Source organism: Onychostruthus taczanowskii, unplaced genomic scaffold (genome assembly GCF_017590055.1).
Source record: "Onychostruthus taczanowskii isolate IOZ18803 unplaced genomic scaffold, ASM1759005v1 scaffold46, whole genome shotgun sequence".
NCBI lineage: Eukaryota > Metazoa > Chordata > Aves > Passeriformes > Passeridae > Onychostruthus > Onychostruthus taczanowskii.
This window is the reverse complement of record NW_024502125.1, coordinates 5,005,776-5,028,449: the sequence shown is the minus strand read 5'-3', so window position 1 is coordinate 5,028,449 and position 22,674 is coordinate 5,005,776. Positions and strand designations below refer to the sequence as shown.

General features: G+C 38.2%; 2 protein-coding genes across 2 annotated transcripts in view; one reads left to right on the top strand and one right to left on the bottom strand.

Moving 5' to 3' along the window:
* The window catches only part of DMGDH (dimethylglycine dehydrogenase), a 38,883-nt gene extending 35,046 nt beyond the window's left edge, over positions 1-3,837 (bottom strand). Inside the window, exons 1-2 of the mRNA XM_041414654.1 lie at positions 3,779-3,837; positions 1,816-1,981 (exon numbers count right to left, since the gene is read on the bottom strand). Coding sequence (XP_041270588.1) covers positions 1,816-1,981; positions 3,779-3,837 — 225 coding nt within the window. The remainder of the gene's footprint in view (positions 1-1,815; positions 1,982-3,778) is intronic.
* A 352-nt stretch (positions 3,838-4,189) lies between these two features.
* Positions 4,190-20,755, top strand: LOC121341255 (betaine--homocysteine S-methyltransferase 1). Its single transcript, XM_041414629.1, has 8 exons — positions 4,190-4,277; positions 7,960-8,092; positions 11,880-11,998; positions 14,008-14,199; positions 14,785-14,932; positions 15,786-15,968; positions 19,586-19,814; positions 20,283-20,755. Exons 1-8 carry the CDS (start codon positions 4,239-4,241, stop codon positions 20,455-20,457), a joined length of 1,218 nt encoding a protein of 405 aa, XP_041270563.1. The 5' UTR covers positions 4,190-4,238; the 3' UTR covers positions 20,458-20,755.
* The last annotated feature ends 1,919 nt before the right edge of the window (positions 20,756-22,674 follow it).

The window sequence follows — 22,674 nt, the reverse complement described above, 5'->3', positions numbered from 1 at the left end:
CAAGAAAAAGTATAACGTAACATGTAATAACTGGCTCTGTTACACCTTCCATAACTGGTAATATAAAAATGTGCATATTTGTTGTGCTGTTTTAATAGCACACATAAAGTTACCTCACACCTGAGAAGTGAAAGAAAGTTTTGGCAGCAACACCAGCAGGAATATTAGCTATCTGAAACATAATCCTGAGCTCTGGCAGGACGTCTTGGATGGTGAGAGGTAAAATGTGGCGTAGTGCAGCAACGTCTGAGCCAGACTTTCAACAATTGCGGCCGCAGGCAATGTGCTATGTGCCATTTCACATCTTAACAGTATGTGCAATTGTCATCTGTATTTAGTATCTGTATTTAGTGTCATCTGTGTTTAGTGAGGAAAACATTGATAAATACACAGTATCTGGAACTCACTGTCACAAGGAACTCACTGTCATAGTTTTGATTTTTCTACTCATCTGAAACGGACATCACCAACTTTTTCATCTTCAGACAAAGTCCTCTAATACTGAGTTCAATGAAATGAGACAATGAAGACAACGAAAATATACCTGTAGTTATCTATTTTAACATGGCCCATAACTAAGTGTTTTGCTGTGTTAATTGCATCAAATTCCTTCTAAGAGGTGTCATGAGGCATCTCTGTCAATTTTAGTAGTGCAGGCATTTTCTCTGCTGAGCTCCAGCTGCAGCTCCTTACCTTTGAAACCGACCCTCACTCAACTCCAATGTTGCACTCACTAAGAAGTGTGGGCAAAAGTACTGGAGGAAGGTTTGCTTTAGTACTGCTATGAGCAGTAAGTTAGGGTCAGCGAGTGTAACAGCAAGAACACAGGAAACATTCAGTAACACCACCATTCATGATTCTGGCTCCTTATTGAACTAGGGGATTTTTATTGTTTTTTATAAACGTTTTGTATATGCACTAGGCTAATAAAATTCAGTCTGTGCCTCTGAGTATTTTGGAGTTATGATTCAATACACAAAGATGCATTATTTGACACTTTACATGGCATTGCCAAACTGTTGTATTGTACAGTTACTGAATATTGTTTCTTCTTACTACATACAGCATGGTCTCTTTTGCTTTGTTTATTGAAAGGCAAGTAAAACAAAGTATACTACTTATACACTGCAGGCAATGATATTTTTTTAATTTCATTTTTTAATATTGTTCTCTCAAAAACCCCAAAAATATCTGCACTAAGATGAAGCATTACAGACTTCAGGCTTCCTTCTCTGGGAAAGGTATGAGAATACAAATAAAATATAATTAACTAATTTGTCCTCTGAAATGTAAATTATTGCATAAATGCTCTATTGCATTAACAGAGTAGATCTAGAGACATCAAACTGTTCAGTTTCTGCTCTTTTGTGTTGCTACACACAGAGATAACAATCTCCCAACTTAAGTTAAGAATAGCTGGAAATAAATGGGAAATACATCCATTACTGTATTATTGTGGCAAGCTTTATTTAATTTTGTTACATTACCTACTCAGATATAGATTCAGAAAATATGTAATTACATAAATGCACATTGTGAACCAGTATGACCATGTGATTAACATTATTAAAGGAGGTGTTGCTACCCTGACATTATTACATGTATGTCTTTTTAGATCTTGTCCGTAGAACGCAGACAAATATGCAGGCTTAAAAAACCCAGAGTGTACATTTGTTACCTTTGCTCTTCCAGGATTTTATGTAATGTCAGCAATGGTATGAAAGAAAGAGAGGGAATAAAAAGCTAATGAAACTTCCACTACTATTGCACACACAAACTACTGTTAATTTGAGACATGAACAAAACATTTCTTACTGCATGCCAGGTAGATCCTGCAGTGAGCTCAGATTTTTCTAGCAGAACAACATCCTTCAAGCCAGCTTTAGCCAAGTGATAGGCTAGACTCACACCAACACAACCACCTCCGATGATCACTGTGTCTGCTCTGTCTTTCCCTAAGGAAGGAGATGAGGCTTCTTTACTAAAAAAAAAGAAAAAATTACAGACAGTTAGAAAAAGTCAATTACACTTTTCCCCATTTCTTTTATTTACAGCTTCAACCATAATACACATGGGTTTCTGCTTGGGAGTTTACACACATAGCTTAAGACCTAACCTCTTCACTCACATCTGCTTTTAAAGTAAATGCTGTTTCAGGGTCATATAGGTAAATAGTAACAATAAAAAGAAAAAAAAAAAACAACAAAACCAGAAAACAACAAGTTTGCTGCCATTTGCAACTTTAAATATTATTTATCCAATATACCCTTATATGTAGATCTTATTTCTCAAAAAGAAGCTGATGCATAACATGACAATGTCAAAACTCGACTTTTCCAAAGTACTGTAGTATGTGCAACAAATAGGCTTTAAAAATACTTACTTAGTAAGGCCCCTTAATAAATTTCTAAAACCAATGTCAGTAGACTATGTCAGTGTACATGTTCATGAAGAAAAAAGCTTGATACTTACTTTCATGTTCTGTCTATTTTGCCACATTCACAGATTCACAGAATATTCTGAACTGGATGGTACCCACAATGATCATCAAGTCCAACTTCTAAGTGAATGGCCCATGCAGAGATTGAATTCACAACCCTGGTGTTATTGGCACCATGCTCTAAACAACTGAGCCATTCCCAGAGTAGGCATCTCCTACTTTGCTTAAGACAAAACGTTACAGAAACAGGTTTTTGTCAATGGCCCACACCTGCTCCACACTTCCAAAACTACTTGATTCAGCATAAATCACAACTGCTGCCAGAAACAGCCCTATTCTTCTGCAATTCAAGTGATACTCCTCTTTACTGCCTCATTCACAGACAGCCAAGCAGCAAGCTATATCTGGAAATCTATCACAAATTTTTAAGAAGTCAATTTTTTTTGGATGTGAGACAAGGTAGCACATGTTATTACAGCAGCAGAACAGGCTACCATGAAACAAGAGTATCTTTCTCTTCAGTTAATCTATACTCAATTTTATCTCTCCTCTCCTCGTACACTTTCAACTTCTCAGGCAACAGACTTTCTAATGTATAACTAGTCTTCTACACCTCCCACTCAGAAATAAAGGCTACTAGTTTTATGTCTTATGAGTGGAGATCTTATAACATTTTAAATGCAATTGCGGTGGAACATGCACCATGTTTACACAGTAAGTGGTGGCAAATGAGAAGTAAAATAAGTGGGAGCACAGGACACCATAGGTGTTCTGTATTTGGTGCACCACACACCTGCATGGGTTCTTTTTTCTGATTACATATTAATTTTTGCAAGTTAACAGTAAGCTGTTTAACAGCCAGATGTGCGACACTTACACCAGCTTCTCTACTGAATTTGGAGGCATATGGTAATCAAGGTCAAGCATAAAGACTTTTCTTATTGTTCTTTTAAGCTGCGGATTTTAAATCTTCTCATGCGCCTTTCAGCTTTTTTCAAACCTTTGCCCAGAAGCCCAGCAAGAATTCGCGGTTCACCTTCCCAGTGAACTGAACAGGTCACTCAGATGCTTGATCGTGCCAGTTAAAACCGGTCATTATTTGCTTATCGGTATGGCCCAGAAGACAACAGAAGGGACCTCGCTACTCCAGGTCAGCAACGCACCCGGGCTGGTTCCGGCTTTGGCGCAGCAGTGCGAGGCGCAGAGAGGCACCTCCTGGCCACAGGTGCCCCAGCCGGAGCTGGCTCCCGTCACCAGCGCCCTTTCTGCGCATCCCGGACAGCAGCGGCGCGGAGCCACTCGCGGACGGCCGCGACCGCGACCGGCCCCTCTGCCCGCGTCCCCCGCCCGGCCCGGCGCCGCAGCCGCCGCAGCGCTCCCCGCAGCACCGCGCTCATCCCGCACACGCAGCAGGGATGGAGAGCGCTGGCCCCGCGCCGCTCTCCGCCGCGTCCCGTCCGTCCCTGCCCCGCCGAGCCCGGCCCTCCCGGAGGAGGGCGCCGGACCGCCCCTTGGAGCAGGGGGCAGCCGGGGGGGGGCTGCCGGGGGGGCAGCCGGATGCCTCCGGACCTCGGGCGGGGCAAGGGCGGCGGGAGGGAGGGAGCGGGGCTGCCCCGGTCGAACCGGAGCGCCCCGCGGGGTCAGGGGCCGGGCCGGGCGGGGGCACGGCCCGCAGCGCTGCCCACAGCGTCCCGCCTCCTCCCGGGGCTATAAACCCGCGGCCGGAGAGCCCGGGAGTCCAGTATCGCGCCGAGCCGTCGGGGCGTAGCCGTGCAGCCAGCGTCCTTGGGCGAGGAAGATGCTGCCGATCAGGAAGACCGCGAAACAGGGCAAAAGGGTAAATCTCCCGTCTCCCTCCCTTGCGCAGACCCGGCCGCTGCTCCCCGTGGGCACGGCAGACGCGCCCCCGGGGCGGTGCCCTCCGCGGCTCGGCGGGACGGGGCGGCGCGGGGGAGCAGCCCCGCGCCGGGAGCCTGGCCCCGGGAACAGCTCCCGGCCGCCTCTCCCGCCGCCGCGGGCTCTGCAGGAGAGCTGCTTCTTGACCGGCACAGCCCGCGGCTCCCGCCGGTTAACCTCCCTCTAAGGTACCCGGTATCTCTGCAGGTAAGGCGATCTTGTGAAAACCTGAAATAAAGCCGTAGTAGTTGTACCTGTTCAGCATCGAGACGTTAAGGATATTTGGACATCGTTGTAAGACAGATAAATTAGATTGATCTTAACGCAGTCACAGCTCACATAATCTTTGTTTCTCTGAGCACACGGAGTGAAGCCAACAGAGTACAAATACATTTATTGTATTATTTGATACGCAAATTAAGCAGGACTTGCAACACACTGCAAATTAAAATAGTAAATATTTTAAGGCTAAGCTGTCATTGGATGAGATATCTGCCTCCAGCATCCTGCCTGCTCTGTTTAAAAGGTCCAGATTGCTCACCCCTTGATTAATATGACTGGTGTTTATAATATCAACCCAAAAGTCTTTGTATGCATGCCCACTCCTCCCCCATTTAGCTAAAGAAATAAGCCAGTATAAAAGTAATCCAGGCACCAGCCATTCATGTCATTAAGGCAAACCTATGAGCAATCTCTAAGTCAAACTCCCTGACATACATCAGAACTGGTACCCTGTGCTGCTGCTTGGGTCAGCAGAATCACGTATTCTGTTGTCTGTTTAAAGGACACTATTGCCATTAGTAGGGCCCACCTTTCTCAGAATGGGTTTTACTCATTTTTTTGTCTAGAGCAAAAGAGCAGAAAGATATGGAAAGTCTATGCGCTCTAGGTCCTACTGGTAGATTGATTATAAAAGAAGAAGGTGTGGGGTATTTGTTCTGCTTTTTACATTTTGGCATAAACTACCTAATTTCAACACCTAGAAGAAATTTTTCCTACAATGGACTTGTGGAGTTCTCTTTAGGGCTTGAGATGTGAATAGTTGTTTCAAGATTTATTTTCTCTCCACTGAAGAAAAGGTGGATTATAGGTTGACCAAGCAGGCTTTTCACTCACACAGTACAGTTACATGCCTAAAGATGTTAGTAGGAATATCTTCATAGAGGCATTTGCACTCACGCTTTCCATGTATAGGTGTACGGACCATGTGATGCAACTTCATTCATAGTAGCAAAAGTAAAGCAGCAAAAGATGGCTCAAAAAAACCTTGGATAGCTTTTTACATATACTGTTTTTTTGTAATTTAACACATTTTTTGTCTCCTACCAGATCATCTGACAGTACAGTATTGATCTGGATTAGACATAAGCGCACAGCAGTAGGTCTCTGAACAAAACAATGTTGATGCTGAATTTTGGTTAAATAGGTGGTATTTTGAATGGTATATAAAGTAAAAATGGTGTGAAGGGAAGAAAGCAGACCTATAATGAAGTCTGCAAAAAGGTTATTTCCATTTGAATCCAGCATGACCTGACAAAACTAAGGTTTTATTAAGTATTTTGTGCTTTGTATTTATCTTTCCTGCCATTAGATACCCTGGTGCTAGTCTTAATATATCACAATATGTTAATGTGCCATGGTCTATTCAAACATGGCTTATGTTTCTTCTGTGTGTCAAAAGTGAAGATTTCCATTTCAAAATGAAATAGACTGTGAAGAAAAACTGCTATTAAATACTAGAAGTGACTTGTTAAAAGAAAGTTCTGTTGTAGTACATTTAAATACATAATAACAAATATAATACTTATATACTATGTGATTTTGTGTCTATTACTCAGTGTTCCATTAAAAAACTACTAAGGCTGCCTTTACATTAAAGATTTCTTTTTCTTCTGCACACCTGTTCTCTGCATAACAAATTTCTGAAGCAGGCTTCATCTACAAAAGATTCTTTGGCAGACAGAGGAAGCACGGACTCAAGCAGTGAGCTTTTGCTGGCTCCATTTGAGACATTTTGTTACAAATTAAAGTTGGTTTATTGCAAGCACAATCTTTACAAAACCTCCTGACATTTACTTATGTTTCTTCCTGGTTGTGGAAACAAAGATAAAAATTTGCGCACTTTGTTGAAGTTTTAAAGTCGAAGTTCAATATTTTGGCAAGTCCGTAGTATGCAATGGAATCTGATGCAGAGATTTGCAGGCCAACACTTGGCAAAGCTGTGCACAGCAGCACTGAACAGACCAGTCCTGCCATTTTGCTGCAATGCCAGTGCCTCAGCCAAAGTAAGTGACGGTCTCAGCCAGGCTTTGTAGCCTCCAAGGAGCCTTACACTGTTGTGCATGGTGCTGAAACTGGCACAGCTGGCACACTGCTCCTTACTGTAGGAAAGGCCTTGTTCTTGTTCTGCCTAAGCAGCAGTGCTGAGACGTCGTAAGTGTTCATCTTTGTTGGATATATGGCATGAGAGAATTGTATTAATGGGAAGGAAATTTTCAAGAAAGATAATAACTGGAGTTTAAAGGCTAATTGTAAAAAAAACCTGTCTATTCAACATGAAAATCACACTCAACTCTATATCCAAAAGGCTTTTCTTTTTCCTACTCCCTCAAACTTCTTCTGTTGAAATGAAGAAAACTATGGATGGAAATTTCAGTCTTACCCTTGACTAATTCTTATCCTGTACTCACTACCTTCATATATGTAGTCTGCATTCAACCACTTTTTAATGTAGATGGAATTATGATTGCCATCCAAGAGTAGAAATCGACCCTACTCTAATAGTAGGTACTTTTTAGAAGTTTTGAACCAGTCAATGAAGCAATTATAGGAATAAAAATGCAATGTATTTTAGGAGAAGCCAGTATTTGTTCTCATGTTTTTCAGTTTTACAAAAAAAGATAATTGCCACTTTCCTTGCATTAGCGTGGCAGGGAGAAGCAAGGTTAATCTTGCATAGGGTTTTGTAAGGTTTGTAATTTGGCACTCTAAAACATTTTCAGGGCCATGCAAAACAAACAGGATTTTCTTTCATTTTTTTAAATCTGGGTAAGCCAACCCAGGCCTGTGAAAAGACTGTCAGAAACTGCAAGTCAGCTTTCTGAGATGTGTCTTGTTTGGTAGGAAACTGTTGCATGCTTACTTTTATGTGATGCCTGTTGTGCCATCTGGAGTCACAAGCTGCTTGTGGTAAGGCTCTGTGAAGGTGGCATTGGAAGCTAGAGAGCTGATAAGCTAATAATGAAGAGATCAGTGGTACCAGTGTCTTATTTTAAGCAGTTCTCATGTATTTTACAGGAGAATTTGAGATGGCGTATTACTTTCATAGGAACAGAACTGGACCACTGACTGACAGTTCTGGAAACAATATCTCTGGAATACAATATAACTAACTAATAAGAAGTCTTACACATAATATATGTGTGCATATTAAAGCCTTATGCTGCAAAAGAGCACATCTACGGTTCTTTAATTAGAATTTTACAAAGGAAATTTATTACTTTTTATTATTGTGGCAAAAATATTTCTGCTAGCTCACAGATATTTGTCTGCCTTGCAAATACAGAAAATAGCCACCAAACTGAAGAACTGTAATTGTTAACCTGCCCTCATGCTTTCTCCAGGGTATTCTAGAACGCTTGGATGCTGGAGAAATTGTGATCGGAGATGGGGGATTTGTCTTTGCTCTTGAAAAGAGGGGATATGTAAAAGCTGGGCCTTGGACTCCTGAAGCAACTGTAGAACATCCAGAAGCAGGTTAGTTTTACTGGGAAATGATATTCCTATAGTGAATGTAAACAATGTAATGGTTGGGTAAATACTAAATATATAGGAACTCTTAGTAGATTTTTAAATACAAGTGTTCCTTGACACTGTAGAATTACATTAAGAACAGCCTAAAACCAGCTCATCTTGCCTGTTTTACTTGCTCTAACACTGGCCAAAATCAGTTGGGTCTGTAAGAATATGAGTAGTGCAAACATCTACCGATACCTCTTCAGAATGCTCTCCTAGTTTTCAATAACGTGCATCCCAGGGACTCTTTCATGCAGATGTAGTTATACTTGTGTTTAATAACATTCAGTGATTTCTCTCTCATGGATTTGTCTGGTCTGTTCTTGCACTGATCATTTAAAGCTTGTCATTTAAAATATCTTACAAAAATGAATTCTGCAGTTAACTATCTGTTTTGTTTTGTTCTAGTCATTCATTTATATTTATAATCTAAAATATTTTTTATTCTTTCAGAGAAATGGCAGTTTTTAATAAACATTGTAATGGGAGTATTTAACGTTTCTGGGCCCACTGTAAAATGGGGAATGATAAACCTAAAAATTGCAATAAGCATTTTACAGAGTAATTCTCTTAAAGTGGACAGAGAGAAAATGACCAACCATTCTATGCCTTCCAGTGTAAAGACTAATCATAGTGTTATTCATAAATAGTGCAGAAGAAGATGGTGTTATCTATTTATGTATGTTTCATTACAAGAAAACATTTGGCCTAGTAATGTGATGTGCAGTTAATTCCACAAGTCAATTCAGAATATCCTGGGAAAAAAAAATTTATTTCTTCTAAGTGTTTTCCATTTCAAGTTAGTTTTTTCTGCTATGCAGGAGAAGAAGGAAGGAGTAGAAGGAGAGACATCTTAGTTCTCTCTACTACATCACTTTGTACACTTCACCTATTTATTCAGCCTAATCTTTCTCGGCCTTCAAATGTCACTTATGTGTCACTTATCATCCCTAATTTAGGGTTATGGGCAGCATTAGAGAATGCAGAGCTCCAGGAAAGGTTTAAGGACTGATGACCTAATTTTCTGACTCTCATCTGCCAAAGAGACATTCTGTCATCTATTTCTCTCCATGTCTACCTCTGTCTGCCCCTGCATGTTCCATTTTATAGCTCATAGCACTTGCCCCATGCTCTTTCTTTCCCCTTTGCTTGTTATTTTTGCACCTCAAAAGCCCTCCCCACTCTGCGCATGTCTCTTATAGGCTATTTATAAATCCACCCTTCAGGTCAAATCTGTTAATTTCTTTTTGTGCAGCGGGGCTCCTTTCCCTCCACGCTTTTGCTCCTGCTCACTCAAGGGTCATGTTACCTTGAAAGCAGATTAATAGAGCACAAGGAGCAACTGGCAGAGACAGTGGGTGTGAAAACCATATAGCTACTAGAGCTTCTTGTCTTTATAAGGAAAGGAAAAGGAAGGAAGTTCTGAGAAGGCAGCAAGGAATTAAAAAAAAAAAAATGTTCAAGGCCATTACCTGTATTACAAAAGAGGAGATCTTCCAGACTGGTAATTGTAGAAATTAGGAGATCTGTATTTTTCTTCTGAGGCAGATCACAGATTGCTCTGTGCTGAGCCATATGCATGGGTGCTTATTGCTCCTCTGTCCTCACAGCTTATGTCTGTGTCTTTTATGACATGTCCAACTCATAATGGATTTAAATGAAAAATTGTTGTTACACATCTGACTCCTAAAATGCATTGAATTATTAATAGTGGTTTAGCTTCATGTGTGACTTATTCACATTTCTGAAATGCTGGAGGAAACATGCTGGAAGTCACAGAAGTAAGGTACAGAGTGATTTGGGGTTTTGATACTGCATAGTGCTGTGGTTTTGATAAAAATGACAGTGTATTCTACTGGTAAAGACTATTAGCTTGAGGCTGAATGAGATGCAGGCTGATACTTATTGTTTCCCTCAAAGTGTATCCCATGTCTCCTATTCACAAACCTGGTATTTTGGGGTATGAAGTTCCTTAATTATATGTGTTAGATAATATTTCATTTTCCTACTTATGTCACCATCCATATTCATACAAAACCCTAGCATTCTTCTAGGAATGGTCTACTATTGAAATGTCATAGAGCATTTATGAAAATATTTGTAGATTTTTTTTCCCCTTTCCGTATTTCCTGACCAATTTTCATCAATGCTTCCTCATTCAGGAGAATAAAAAGAAACCCACTAGAAACATACAGAGATAGTCTTTTTATTTGGGATCAGTGGCCTATTGTTATGATGTTGGAAAAAGAATACTCCCAGCACTGCAACTTTTTTGTCTCTTCATAAAGATGTGAAAATGAAATTTGATTCCAGGCATTCAGGCAGATTCCAAAAACTCTTTGAACAGTAGCTCTGCTATAACCTATGTTCCTGGAAAGATTTTTGTGACTGCTTGGCAAAGAAGCACTGTGTTAAATCACCTGTATAGCAAGAAAAGAAGCGCTTTGTAGTTACCCAAGGCAGCAACTAGAAATAAAATACTGTGTCAGTAGAGAAAGGGACACTACACCAGTCCCTCACTGAAAGCAGACATGCTTGCATATATGCATGGTAAATCTAGCAACAAAATGCTCTTTGAGCTTCTCTGCTGTAGAAAGCTGTGTTTGTTGCCGCATATGGGAGTAATTTTATTCTCATGACAAGTTGCATACTTTTTTAGTGACACAAACTGTGCCTGTAGACAATGAGTTGTGATAAACTAGGACTTCAGGAAAACCTTTCTAAACATCTGCCATAGAAATTGCAGTGTTCTTGTGTGTGTAGGTAGTAAGTATCTTGTGTACAGTAAGTAAGGAACTCCTGTATTTGCTATAAGCTGTTAAGAATTTAACTCTGTTTTGCATGAGCAGTACCATTATAGTAATTATTGTAATTATTATTCTGTGGGTATATATATATAAAATCAATTAACAGTTCCTGTTCTGTTGCTGCTGTGATAATTGCAGTGTACTGCTTACAGCCAGAAAGGCATGACTACCATTACAGAGCCTTTTCCCAAAGTCCTAATGTAGGAAATCTGTCTATTCAAAGTAATGGTAACCTTTCCTTTAAAAGGATTGTTGTCTATATAGTAAAATCATGATGTGGAGACATATGGGAAGAATTAACTCTGTGCTGTGAGTCACTTTTCTGGAGCAACAAATCTTCTTTTAAGTAAGGATGTATTTAGCAAAATAGCTCTTTGGTTTTGGCTGGCTATACTCTTAAAACTTCGCTGGGGAGAAAACTCAAAAATGCAAAATAGAGGAGGCTGTATTCTTCCATATAACTATCATCTTGTCCCTTAATTTGTTGCCATGACACTTTCTCCTGTTTTCTTCTTCATAATAGAGAAGCTAAGAGAAGACAGCTTTTTCATTTGAAGAGTCTTTTGTCTGGTATTCCTTGTTATGCTTTCATGTTCTTTTGTCAGACATCTGTTATCCCTTCCTAAATCACTGTAAAAAAGCTCTATAAAGCCCTATATCTGAGAGATCTGAAGGACTGCAGAAAATAGAGGATTGTCAAGGTGGCAGACAAAACTGAATCTGCAGCTAAACTATATAGAAATCTTCAGTCGTTCTTAGCAGAAAAGAATGAAGAAGAAAATTTTCTACCCAATTTTTTGATGGTGAGAAGAAAGACTCTTCTAATTTCTCACAATTGGTCTCCTAGTAAACACTATGTCACTTTATTTTGCAGTAATGTTGCATCAATAAACTCTGGATTTGGGGATAACACAGTAATAACTTTGTCTCTTAATTTGCAGTTCGTCAGCTTCACCGAGAATTCCTCAGAGCTGGATCCAATGTTCTGCAGACCTTCACCTTTTATGCCAGTGAGGACAAACTAGAGAACAGGGGCAATTATGTAGCTGAAAAAATAAGTGTGAGTAAACCAGTTTTGGAGATACAAAATAAGTTGATCAATTTCAAAAGGTTTGGCAAAGGTATTATCAAGTTTGTCCTAACAGTTTTGGCTATATTTGAGGACCAGAGAATGAGATGATGGAATTTCAGAGTTTGAAATAGCAAAAAAGCAAGGCAAAGTGACAAAAAAACCCCAAACCAAAACAACAATCAAACACAAAACAGGGAAAGGATGAAGAGAGTAAAGAGAATGCCCACAATGTATTTTTCTGTATTTTTATCTGAGGAGATGGGTTTACTGGAGTTTAGATACAAAGATTATAGGGAGTACTAAATGCACAGGGAGCAAAACTAGTGAAAAAAACAGAGATGTTTTAGCATCCAGAGAAATTACTGAATTGTAAAAATGGTGAAGAATCTTAGAGAATAATGAATAGCTAATGAGAACAAAATGTTTTTAAAACCACATCTTCATTAAGTAGCAACTAAAATAATCCAAGCTATACACTGCATTTGATATTCCCCTTCTCTTTGTGAAGGTAATTTTTTACATCAGCTGAAGTACTATGTCAGTGTTTTCTTACCCCCTACATAGAGGAATTGTAGGATTCTGTGTGTGTTTACTAGACAAAGGCTCAAAGCCTAGTGGAATTCCACTTTTCTATATAGTACTTTTGTGACTAGAATGTTTGGCATTGAGTGGTTTCTCTGATCCTGTTCCTTTGGTCCTACTGTACATTCTGTCTTCTGCAAACTAGAGAAAATTCTCCAGGGCTCAGGAAGGGAGGAATGGCTGTGTCTGTGAAGATATCCTCAGTCAGAAATTAGAACAATCTGGACACCAGGGAAACACTTGGGGCTTAATTGAGTTCATACCAAAATGTCATATGACCAAATTTATCTGAAATGCTGTACCTTTTACATTCAATAGATGCAACACTGAAATGTCTGAAGTGGTAGTCCCAGAAACACAGTAACCCTGGAACAAGCCATGCTTCAGTTCTTGCTGTCATGCAAAGTTGTAAAGGCTGGAAAGCACCTGGTATTTGAATTGCATTACATCAAACCTCTCAAAATTTATTTCCTGCCAGTTCTAGAATCAGGTTCCTCCAGGATTTAACTAATTTATGGTTCTACCTCACAGAGTCCCCAGACGTGTACCCATGCACAAGTGCAAATGGAAGACAATCTGTCAGCAACAGCTTTAAAAATCAGCTGGATTTTTTGAGGCAGCCATGTAAAACTTTAGTGGAGAGAAGATTGTGGACTTACAGACTTCTAAATAGTCTATGGACTGCAGAGAAACCTGCTATAATCTATACTTGTTAAATACCACAAATTATGATTCTTTTTCCCTGATAGTTGTTTTTTTTTTTTTTTTCTCTCAGTTTAAGCTCTTTTTGAAAAGCTGTTCTGGTCACCCCAATTTAGATATAGGAGTATGACTTCTGGTCTTGGTGATTAATTAGCAATATTTTTCCCTTTCTTTAAGTTGGCAACTTTAATATCACATAATTAATGATATTTTTTAAAATGTCTTGAATAACCCTGTATGAATATTATATCGGGGTGAGAGATGTCAATTATTAGAACACTAAAATACATTTTAAAAAAGTTTAAATTCTCATATATTAAATTCTCATATATTTCCATTCACAAATTTCATAATGAAAACATATGCTTAGGAGTAACTAACTCATTTTCTGAGATGCAAAGAAAATTCCACTTCACATCAAATACTTGGTTTTTATAGGCTATTTGTGTCAGATCTATTAAAGGTAATGTATTTTGTAGTATTTGATAATATGATAACTTAGAGAAGGCAAGAAATTATTTTCCTAATGTTTGTTACTGCTTGAAAGAATCTTATCTTTCTTATCAATCTAAAAATCCATTTGATTTTAATTACATTTAGTTTAAATTTAACAAAAATATGAAAAAGCCATTACGACTTCTGACTATTTTTGTCCTTCTAGGGTTCTGCATACCTCTGGTAAGATAAAACTAACAGATTCTGTGTTCACACAGTGCCACAAAGTGAACGAAGCTGCTTGTGACATTGCAAGAGAAGTGGCTAATGAAGGTGATGCTTTAGTGGCTGGAGGAGTCAGTCAAACACCATCTTACTTAAGCTGCAAGGATAAAACTGAGGTTAAAGCAGCCTTTCAAAAGCAGCTGGAAGTCTTTATGAAGAAGAATGTGGACTTCTTAATTGCAGAGGTAAGTCTGTAAAATAAGTACGTGCCTTCAACTGGCAAAGTGTTAACTTTTAAGATGTCTAGCCTACTTTAGGAATTATCACTACATGTTGCTACCTCCTTCAAAATTTTCTGCTGTGTTTTTATCTCAGTAGTATCAGCTATTTTTGTAAATGCCCACCAACATCTGCAGGTGTTCTAGAATAGGATCTTTCAACATCAATTTCTACCTAAGTCAAGTAAAATTCTGTACAGATACAAAGAGAAAATGTTGTTGGGATCTTGACTAATCCAATTTTTTTTCCAGTACATGGAAAGCAACCTAAGATGACTTTTCTAGTTGACTATAGGTCTTGGGTTAATCCTTGATTAATGTCCCCTGTGGGCATTCTTGCTCTGAAACAGAAGTGTGATTCTTTTTAATTTATTTTTACTCACTTTAAAAAATCCTTTTTTAACTGTGTGGCCAGTAAACACAATTGAATTATGCTAGTATAAATCAGAAAATAATTAAACCTTTGTATTGATGGTGAATTTGGGGTCTGAATAAATATTTTTATATTTCTTTGATGATAAACAAAATAGCTTAATTTCAATTTTTTTTCAGTATTTTGAACATGTTGAAGAGGCTGTGTGGGCAGTTGAAGTTCTAAAAGAATCTGGAAAGCCAGTTGCAGCTACAATGTGCATTGGTCCAGAAGGAGACATGCATGGAGTGTCCCCTGGACAATGTGCTGTCCAGCTGGTGAAGGCTGGTAAGAATCTGTTTTAATGTCCTTTGAAAGTATGTAACAAAGAAAACTCCCTAATTATTTAAATAAATAGATGTGTATGTCAAGTAGGTAGCTTCCCAGGTGTAGCTGATAGAAGTTTTGACTGTAGAAAAGTTTTTTTATGTACTTTACTAGAACAGTCTTGTGAAAACATATGGAAATACAGCTAAGAAATCCTTGATTATTGGTATAAAATGGGTAAGAGCATGTATTCATGATACTGAATACAGCAAAATCCTAAACCTACTCAAATTTCATTGCAGACCCATCCTTAAATTCTAGAATCACAAGAACAAAGCTTTGTTGGTTCTCTGCTCTTGTTTTTGCACACAGTTCAAGCTCAAGATGAGAGAATTAAGAGAATGAAAAAATTAATAATAGTACCTAGGAAAGGCTGTTTTCTACAGAACAAGGGGAAGGGGTGATATTAATCAGGTGCATGATGGGTGAAGATAAACAGGTTTACATATCTATTCTGAACTGCTCTTTTCCTTTCGAGTTACAGTTGAAATCCAAAGGTAGAACTTGTTTTAGGAACCTGCCACCTGTTTCCATATGTGGCTCTACATAATCAGACTTCACTGATTTAATCTGTAAGAAAAAACACCTATAGGAGGGTTGGAGATGTGATTCATCATTAGAAAGGTAAAGAGGAGTGCAGCTGAGATGTAAATGTCATGATCACCCTGAGAAGAATTGTGCCTGGCTGTAGCACAGCTGCCTTGTTTTTGTAGCACTGATGTGAGGATGGACAGCACTGCTTCTAGAGGGCTGTGGAACTTTCATTTCCCACTTCCTGGGGAGTTGTGACTTGAAGTTACTTTCCTCCTCCTAGGTGCTTCTATAGTTGGAGTCAACTGCCATTTTGATCCAGAAACTTCCATCGAAACCGTGAGGCTGATGAAAGAGGGCTTGCAGGCTGCTAAACTGAAAGCCCACCTGATGTGCCAGCCACTTGCTTTCCATACTCCTGACTGTGGAAAGCAGGGATTTATTGATCTTCCAGAATTTCCTTTTGGTAAGACAAGGGTATATTTCTTATAGGTGGTGTTGCTTTATTGGCTGTTCCTGGTTTTTTTTTTTGCCCCCAGATTTTAGTACAGCTGAAGCTGCAGGGTGTCCTTTTATTCAATATGATGAGTCCTAGTTATCCTGTCTGGCATTTTACAGGCAGATCAAAATGTAATATTGGAGTAAAAATCATCCACATAGGGAGAATGTTTCAGTAGTATCATGGCATGTAACTCAATGTGTAATTATGATGAAAAGAGTTAAAATGTTTACAATCTAAATTAATTTAAAAAATATTCTTCCTCATGCTATAGAACCCTGTTCAGGACTGCTGCAAACAGTCCAAAGTGCAGCAGCAAATGTAGTAAAAAACCCTCATTTTTCTAAGTTGTGATATCTATTCCAGGCCTACATTTACCTGTGTAAGGATTTAATGTACAATGCAGTACAACAGATAAAGGATCATTATTATTACACTCATAAAAGTTAAATCTTGTGTGACAGTCTAATGTATGTGACATTAAAGAGACACCAGAAAGGAGACTTTAATATTGCTAACAAATTAGCAGTTTGGAGAGGAAGTCTCCTTGTATGCTCAGGAGAAACTCTACAAAAACTGAAAGAGTCAGCCATTTAATATTTATATAAGGCTTGTGTATTTAGGTCTTTTCATGTGAGTATTTTGCCCTGTAACATAGGGGCAAACTCAGCTTAAACATTTTAAGGCTGATTAGAAAATTCTTTCATTTTCAGATAACATATACCCTTCTTTTCAATATCAGAATAAATGGTCCGAAAACGTTCACAATTTGAATTTGCAGCAAAAAAAACCTGAGAAGTAGATGTGATTTTCAGGAGGCTTGTTGTTTTTCTCTAAATTTCTCTCTTTACATAAATGAAGGAAAGAGAATAAAGCATAAGCCTGGGGCATTCATTAAATGGTAATAACACGTCTGAGTCCTGAAAATATCTAAGATGTTTAAAAGTGTAAGGAACTCATTTATCCTATTCATTACTTCATATAGTTCCTCTGATTGCAAGCAGGAAAAAAAAAACCAAACAGATGCAGTGAGCAATCAAGTGAAAGGAAGGATTCACTCTGGTTTGTTATGGTTCTTGGCTTGTGTGCTATAAGCAATCTGTATGACATCTCAGCATTTAGAATTTCCATGAATAATTAATTGGTGAAGACCGGCTCTGTGAGTGTTTTCAAAACCCAAAAGTAGCAATTGATTGCTTGACAGCAGATAATCTGTTTAGTAAATCATTATTAAACTGACCAAATTACCTGGTTTTCATGAAGACAATAACAAAGAGATATTTAGATATCTGAAGAGTACATATACTCTCTGCAATAAGATAAGGGAAATAAGATCTAAGTTTCTAAGGAAGCATTAGGTCTGTTGTATTGACAAACTCCAGCAATTAGATGCCAGAAAGATTTATTTTTCTCTAGAGCTTTTTCTATGTTTTCTCTTCTGTTTTACTGCAATTTCTCTGAAATGTCACAAGTTAAATAAGGACAATAGTTTAGAAAGAAATTACCTGGTCACTGAAAGCATACCAAATTATCTCAAGGGTAGATATATTGAGGGGGCAAACCTAGATATATGAGGGGGCAAGCACATTACAGTTTTTCTGCATCAAGAACTGTTAAGTTAGAGATATTTAATTCTGAATAAAGCCAAGAAAAGTATTGCATTGACAGATGTGGAAAAAATAAATAAAATGTTAGTCAGTTTTGGGAAGGTGTCTCTCCACCTTAAAGACAAGGATGTTGTGTGGGACAGTATCAAGTGCTTTGTGGAAGTCCAGGAAGGTGACCTTCATCACTCTTCTCTACCAATGGTGTAACCCCATCATAGGAGGCCACCAAGTTTGTAGGCACAGTTTGCCCTCAGTAAAGTCATGTTGGCTGCCACCAATCACATCCTCATTTTCCGTGTGCCGTAGTACAGATTCCAGGGGATTTGATCCAAGGTTTTTCTCAACATTTTAAGACTGACTGGTCTCTCTTTCTCTGGCTTTTCCCTTTTTGCCTTTTTAAAAGTGTGAGTAATGTTTCCCCTTCTCCAGTCACTAGGAACTTCACTGGACTGTCACAACTTTTCAAATATGATGGACAGTGGCTTAGCCACTTCATCTGCCATCAGATCAATGCATCTCATCAGGTCACATGGATTGTGACAGGGTGATGGAGATGACAGGGAAACAACCTATACTGTTCCCCTGACGCTTCGTTGCTTATACAGGTGTAAGCTGAGTGCACAATGATGCATTCTTGCTGTTGATCATTTGTATAAATTTTGCATTTGCTTTTAAATGATATATGAAAAAGAAGAAATAATGCATTTGTGCTTCTGATGCTTTCTATCACAACTGCAGCACTGTACAAAAGCTTGTTTTTATTTGAAAAGCTTTCTAAAATGGTTAATCACAGTTTTCCATGCCATATTAGTCCACCTACTTTTCCTTTGTTGCATCTTTCCCTCTGAGACAAATAATTTTCTGCATAAGAATCTTTAATTGTCACCCTTCTGATTTTTTTATTTGTAAACCTGATTCTTAACTACAAAATGGACTTAGGGTATATCTGCTTAGTATCAGCTTCTTCGTTTTGGGACAGGACATGGGGAAATCCTTCAATCCTACTCTCTTTTGTGTTGCTGGAGCCTTACTACCTCAACCACAGCTTCTTTGCTCAGCAGTGTTCAGTGCACAGACATGATGCTGCACTTAACTGATAACCATGCTGTTTCACATCCTGCAGATGTGCATATGCATTAAGAAGTGGGAGGATTTTTGTTCTTTTATTTCTGTACTTTCATTTCTTAAAGTTTCTTCTTCAGTCCCCATTCTTTTCCTTCCAGTTATGCCACTTTTATGCCTCCCGCTCCTTGAGGTGTGCTTGTCCTTGCTCTTTTCACTTTTTACTCCTTTCCTTCCACAAGTCTACTCTCTCAACCCTTGTTATTCCATCACAATGCTCAACAAAACTTACAACAGAGATGGCATTCTAACTTACCTACACACAGGACTTTCCACAAGGAATGAGGTGCTTCGAGGCAACAAGCTGCTCATGACTGGGATTATAACTAAGGGTTGGGCTAAGAAATAGCTACGATCCCAGCTGAAACAACTGGCTGCCAATATCCGATTGTGGAAAAAGGTGTAATAAACATTTCTGAGGAATAATGAGCAGGATTATTCCTATGCCAGTAGGCTCATACCTTCTCCTTTCACAGCTCACCATGTGGTCATCAGTTTTCCCAGGTATTGACTATTAGGAAATGTAGCCATAACATTGAAATTATTCCAATTCTTCAGCTAAGAACTCTGCAGAATTGGAAACATGATCAGCCTCAGAAGATACTAGGTGCTGTTTTGCCAAGCCAAGCAAGCTTACAAGCACAGATCAGCGAAGCACTACAGAATCTGAAAGCTAGCCTTCTAAAAGTTTCAATCACTGATTCTAGGTCAGACAGCTCAAACACATACATCTACATCTACAATCGCTTTTGCAAACAAAGTGCAAGTCTTTCAACAACATGATTTCTTAGCAAAAAAATGGATAAAAATTGCATGGGCCATGGTGGAAAACTTAAGATATGAATGTCTTTGCAGGTCTGGAGCCAAGAATTGCCACCAGATGGGACATTCAAATATATGCAAGAAAAGCATACGACTTAGGAATTCGTTTCATTGGAGGCTGCTGTGGATTTGAGCCATATCATATCCGAGCAATAGCTGAGGAGTTGGCTCCTGAAAGAGGATTTTTGCCAGAAGCTTCTGAGAAACATGGTAGCTGGGGTGATAACCTGAGCATGCATACCAAACCCTGGGTCAGAGCAAGGTATGTTTATCTGACCTGGAAACCAACACACCTTTTGTAAAGGCTTACATTGCTCCACAGAGCACACTGGCTTAGTTGATATGGGCATCTAAATATCACTGTAAACATTTTATGTTTAGAATTATATGTCTTATGTTTAATCTCCAAGAATTAAAGCTGACCTAAGAACAGGGAATGGGGTGAAGGAGAAGTAGAGGAGATCCTGTGAATGTAATTCATGACAATGAAAAGGAGAATATTGTATCAGCTCCTAAACGTGCCTTGCTTACAGTATTCCTTTGAAGATGGAACCATACTTTTAAAGCATGTAGCATTTAATTGCATATTTTCATTCATACTTCTATATATAAATATATTGTCCATCTTTACAGGTTAGATGACCCTTTGCAATTGTCATTTAAGTCACATTTCCTTCAATATTATGAGGTGCTGGGAAAAAAACCCCTGAATTTCTTTTTCTTTATTTAGGGCAAGAAAAGAATACTGGGAGAATCTGAAGCCTGCTTCCGGCAGGCCATATTGTCCTTGCATGTCAAAGCCAGATGGCTGGGGGGTGACCAGAGGAGCCAAGGAGCTGATGCAACAGAAAGAAGCAACAACTGAACAACAGCTGAAGGAGCTCTTTCAGAAAAAGAAGTTCTAATCTGCAGTTATATAAATCTTAAAATGATTTATTTACAGACCAACTCATGATCTTAAAGGTCCCTTCCAACCTAGAAATTCTGTGATTCTATGTTTCAGAAGAAAATCTGTGAAGATGAGAACTGTATTGATTAATCAGTTAAAATGTAAGGAAAGAGACAAAATGAAGAAAAAAATGTGATTACATAGTAAACATGTCTAACTTTGATAACAAAATCCTTCTCTGAATGAATAGTTTAGAGAATACACAGTCAAAAGTAATTTTGGATTTTCATAATAATTGAGCTTCTGTTAGCTGAGTGCCATTAATTCGGTAGACACAGAACTGCCTGGAAAGTAATGACTGGCTCAACTCACCTGTGAAAAAAGAAAAAGCCATCTATAAATACAGTGTCAATGGACTTCAGCTCCCAAGTCTGTTTTCAGTTTGGTATTATAGGAGCTTCATCTGACCTCAAGATTTGCTGAGAACTAGTGCAGGAACACACAAACTGCCAATTATTTGTGGTCACTTTCTTGGTTTCATGAGAACAAGAGTAAACTAAAAAAAAATATATATATATATATATAAAATATATATATAATTGTAATCAAAATGTAAGAAAAATGAGATCTTGCAGGAATTTCTTACATGCGGAGAGCTTTTAGAAGAGAAAATGGCAGATAGGTAACTCAGTTTTTGTCTTAAGGTACCATGTACACAAGATTTACTCTTCTGGGGATTAAAAGGCTTAAGGAATTACTCTGCAATCTAAAGAAATGTCAAATAAATTAAAAATGTTATAATGAAATAGTACTGTTTTATCTTCACACCTTAAATTGTAAAACCTCAAAAAATATATTGTATCTGCAGTAAAAAACTAATTTTCAAACGATGCAACTGATTTCTGGATATCTCACTTTAATTACTTCGTTATGTTAAAACAGCAGGTTTCTAAGATATAACTCCTGTTTAAAAGAGTAGTACAACATCCTTTTTTTTTTAGCTGATCGATCCATTCTGCAATTTTAGTTTCAACAAATGAAAAACTCTGTTAGGAAATAGATTCATCCACTTAAGTTAAGAAAACCCATGTAATTTGTACAATGGTTTGTTTTCAAATAAGATAAGGTTTTCATAGGAAGGGTACCACTATATTTAGAACTTGTAAAGCACACATTTCCATCATTTATTTTTGTGAAGTACCATACAATTCAATTTCTGTTTAGAATGAATTTTCACCCGTCCTACATTAAGGCAACTACCTTTATGAAAATCTCATTCTCACAGTTAGTGTTGAAAGATGTAGTTGGACTACTTTTTATGTATAAGCTTGTTTCCTTGTTTCTATCCATGCTGGTATTCTGCAGTTCAGGAAACACTTACATATGCAATAAGAAACTTCATGCATCCTTGTCAGACTGTTATTGGCAGACAGGTTTAAACCTGCCTTCCCCAGTCTTAAAACGGATTAAAATACCTACTAGCTGGAAATTTTGCCTGAAAGACAAAAGCAGACAAATCAAGAAACTAGATATTTTAAAATGCAGATTATTTGGAAAACGTCAATGTAACTATATATACTTTATATGCTTTATAAACGCCTTTTCTTCCTAAGTGATTCTCAAAATTACCTCTGCAGAGAGTGGAATATTGCAAAATCTGTAAAACAGGAATGGCAGATCTTTGATCATCATCAAAATGCATGTAGCATTAAGAACATATGCATGATTAGACAGCTTAAAACAAAGGCTACAACCAGTGCACAAGTGTTTTGAACAATTATTACCCATTTAGGGACTTCTTGCATAGAATGCTGTTTGACCATCATACACTATCTATACAAGTAGCTGGGCTGATTTTTTGGAAACTGTCATAATGTGCAAAAATTTGTATTGAAATGAATGACTTCACAACACAGAATACTGAAGAACCTGGTATTTATGAATATATTATTTTGAATTTTTTAAAATTTTATCCAGTCTGAAAAGGTTGAATTTAACACATGATTAGAAATACTTAAAGGCCATTTAAAGACAAGGAAAATGAGAGCTGGCCCAAGAGCAGGGTGAAACAAATATTCCCTGCTTTATTCATATCACAGGCTGGGTTTATAAAGGAAATTCCAGTGGGATGGAAACAACTTCAGGGTGCTTTATTGGTCACTGATAAACCCAATCTATTAAGAAAACCCAAACTCCACCTAAAAAAATCCAACAGCACCGTCCTCAAAAAACC